This window comes from Falco punctatus (assembly GCF_963210335.1).
Source record: "Falco punctatus genome assembly, chromosome: 2".
NCBI classification, from domain to species: domain Eukaryota; kingdom Metazoa; phylum Chordata; class Aves; order Falconiformes; family Falconidae; genus Falco; species Falco punctatus.
Genome location: NC_137581.1, coordinates 8543489 through 8546999, shown reverse-complemented (window position 1 = coordinate 8546999; position 3511 = coordinate 8543489). Strand labels below are relative to the sequence as shown.

Genomic DNA, 3511 nt, shown 5'->3' with positions numbered 1-3511 from the left:
CTGCAGTAGAGAAAACATATCAATACTTCTTTTAATTGAGATATTCTACAGCATCCAGTGTCAGCAGATTTTCAGTGCACTCGTAAATACTGATGAAATAAGAGGGAATACTAGCGCACTGTGATGTTGATTATGGGAAAGTTATACCCCTGCAGATGGCAACTAAGTTCAAACCAATGGCACCTTCCCACGACAGAGACCCAGCCCACTGCTTATAGTGAGGAGACTGAGCTTGGTTGGTTTAGAGAACTAGCAGTTCTGTCCTAGGGGAGAGCAGTGTGGTGGGTTCCCACTGTTCCAAGCCAAGCTTTACATTTCGTTTGGTTTAGAGGCTACTTCAGCAATGAGTAGCAGCAGATTTACAACCTGTTCTTTTCCTGACCTGGTTATAATAAACTCACTCTTGGCTGCAAAAGTTAGCTAGGTCAGGCCCAAGTTGACAGAAGACAGAGCAACTGCAACATAAAGCACAGTGTCTATACTCTTAAGTTCCTTGTCCTCCCGGCAGAAATCTGGAACTTTGGGTTATTTGCACTGGCAGCACATGGAAGGGCAACTGGGGGCTTCTGAGTGTTATCCACAAATACCAGTCCCCTGATTAGGGAGCTGCCTAAACCTGGCCAGAAGAAATGCTGAGACCCAGAGCAGGTCTTAAATCTTGCTCTTTTCCAGGTCAGGAAGAAGATGCCCTTCTTTTTCCCTCCCATGATCTATAGCTCGAGCTCTTATCTTGAGCTGGCGAGGAATTCTTTGGTCTGTACAAATGCAATGATGCAACATTTTTACAGACTTCATTAAAAGCAGTTTTGGGTCAGGGAGGGAATCAAATCAATGCACAGCTATTCCTTCAGGGCATCAACCTTTTGAGGAGTCGAACGCCTCAACTGCTGTTGAATTTCAGGGAAACAATAGTCTCTAGCCAGGAATCCTTACGCCAGGCACAGTATACTGGTATGCACTCTGGGCCAGAGACAAAGCTGATCCAGTTCTTTTGCAGTAAGAGACTATATCTTGGGGGATAAAATTGTTTTTAATAAAAACATACCTGTAAAATATTCTCCAAATTCTTGTTCTAATTTAATTGCTCGATCATAGGTTTTCTTCGCTTGCTCCTCTGTAAGACGTTTATTCATTTCCCTAGAAACACAGAGGAAGTCATCAAAAAGTTTAGATTCTTACTAGAACAGTTCTCTAAAAGATACATTCAGCTGAATCACAAGTGGATTGAGATCAGAACAAGAATCAAGTGGTGAAATTCTTCCATCAATTCAGGAGCAGTTTCAGTTTTTTAAATTTCATTCTTCTATAGTATAAAGCTACATTTCCAGGCTATTTCCCATTTCTCCACTAAATTTCTATTTTGGGTTCACTGCTCTAATCTCCCAAACAAAATACGAGGCTCAAATCTGGTAACTGCTGACTGAGATGGACTTGTGTTATCAGGAACCCATGGGTAAGTCTGGGAGCCAGGTGGTCTCGAGGTCTGAGCACTCGGAGCACTCCTGCCTCCAGAGCTGGAGCTTCTTCAGGAACCTCTTTGCCTCCCAGCCCCACAGCTGGCTGTCTCAGCTCAATTAAGGTTGGCCAAACGGCTGAAATGGAAGCTGGCTTTCGACTGGGGCTTTGGCTATGGAAGTGAAATCATGGCTAAAGGCTGGACTCAGCACACTGAGATTCCTGACCCTGTAGAAGGTATCTCACAGTCAGGAGGATGTGTGTAGGGAAGCCTCAGAAGGACCCAGAATGTCTTCCAGAGAGACTTCTTGGTTCAGCTGGGGCCATGAATTCCAGATATCACAAGAAATCAAACTGAATCTTTCCAGCAGGAAGAATTATGATGACTTATCTATGTTCTCTGTTCCAGTCCTTTCTGATTAACTAGCGAGATTCCCAGTCAAGTGTGTCTTCTTGATTCTAAAACATACAGGGTGCCAATAAATGTAAAAACATAGATGGTGTCACTAACATTCTGTTATTGCCAATGTTTTGCTATTTGGTGGAGCATTTCTGTTTCAACAGAGGCATTATTTAATAACTTTCAGAAATTAGTTGTCTTGCTGCTGCACGCTCAACTTTTAATACCACTGCATACTTGCAAAGAATCAAGTTCATATTCATTGATGCCTTACACACACATGCCTGCAGATATCCACATTAATTAGCAATAATAGAGTTTGCCCGTTCTAGCATTTTTTCACAGCATGGATTCATTTTTCCTAAAACATGATGGAAATTTTCTGAGGCAACTAAGAAAACGAGAGAAGGGAGCATCTTGTGTTCTACATAAATCTGATTTAATGCCTTGCTCTGACTCATATGATTATGTGCTAATGGACCGTATACAGTACGACATGGGTGATGCATGTAGGAAATTATGTGCATGATAGTGCAGTAAAAAAATGAACTTGCTACATCTGACTCCTACCTGGCTGCTGAAAACTACCCTGTGAGGTGTCCAGGATGCAAAAAGGCATTTCTAGAAATGACTTAAAGCTGTCTATCTACCTAACTAACCATGTAGCTGGGAAAACCGCTTAGAAAAATCCCTCTGAAAGCACCAATGCAAAGCAGAAAGCAAATTTATAACATGAAGGACAAAAAAGATTTCTTTAAAAATTTCTAACAGTTATTTGTGAATTATATAAATAGTTTTAATATTTGCCAATATGTATCATGCTGCTAAATTTGTAATACTACTAATTCTATTTATAAAAAGATTGCTATCTAAGTGAGTTCAGGTGAGCTTCTTATCAGCTATGCCTACTTGAACGTATCTTTAGGTGACTGAACCAAAACTCTGTCTTGAAGTGGGACATATCATTGCAAATTCTTATGCAAACTTAACATTTCCATCTTAAGGACACTTAGCCAATATTGCAGTGCTAAGAACATCCTCCTCCTTACAGATCTATTTCTGGTAAAGTTTTGAGAAGTACTCCTCAAGATCTTTGAATATCAGAGGAGAAAATACAAATAAAAATATAAACAAGCATTTCAAATAATAAGTACTTTGAAGTAAGTAGAAATTTGCATTATGCTTTCAGGTTGTAGATTTGCCTGGGGTATAAAACTGCGCAGATGCCTCTGCCTATCCTGCCTTCAGGAGAGAGAATGGAGGAGGGGGAGGACCATGATGTCCATTTTTCATGATGAATTAAAAGTGATGTCAAACTGTAGTCCCTTCTAATTTCTTTATTTCTTAGCCAGGGACCTGCACATCTGGTGAATTCAAAATGCTTGTTCCTGCAGGCACATTTTCCAGGGTTGTCTTCCTCTCCCACCAAAGAGGTCACCCAGACAGGCTCTTCATTACTTCCAGTTCTCACCCCTGTGATCCCACCACCGTCCTCCTCTTCTAGAGAGAGAGGCCAGTTGAGAGGCACCACAGGGATGCCTCTGGGATTAAACCAACTGGAGTCATGTAGAGGTGGGGAAGGTAGGAAGGACGGAAGGGTGGGAGGGCAGGATGACAGACCAGCTTGTTTACAGCAATTTGATTGCCAGGACTGAA

At 41.6% G+C, this 3511-nt stretch overlaps 1 protein-coding gene across 26 annotated transcripts in view; it reads right to left on the bottom strand.

Moving 5' to 3' along the window:
* Nucleotides 1–3511, bottom strand: part of DLG2 (discs large MAGUK scaffold protein 2) — a 1068724-nt gene that overhangs the window by 31294 nt on the left and 1033919 nt on the right. For all 26 annotated transcript variants that reach the window (XM_080375907.1, XM_080375911.1, XM_080375888.1 and 23 more), the window contains one exon: nt 1046–1137. In XM_080375907.1, the coding sequence (XP_080232033.1) occupies nt 1046–1137 (92 nt within the window). The remainder of the gene's footprint in view (nt 1–1045; nt 1138–3511) is intronic.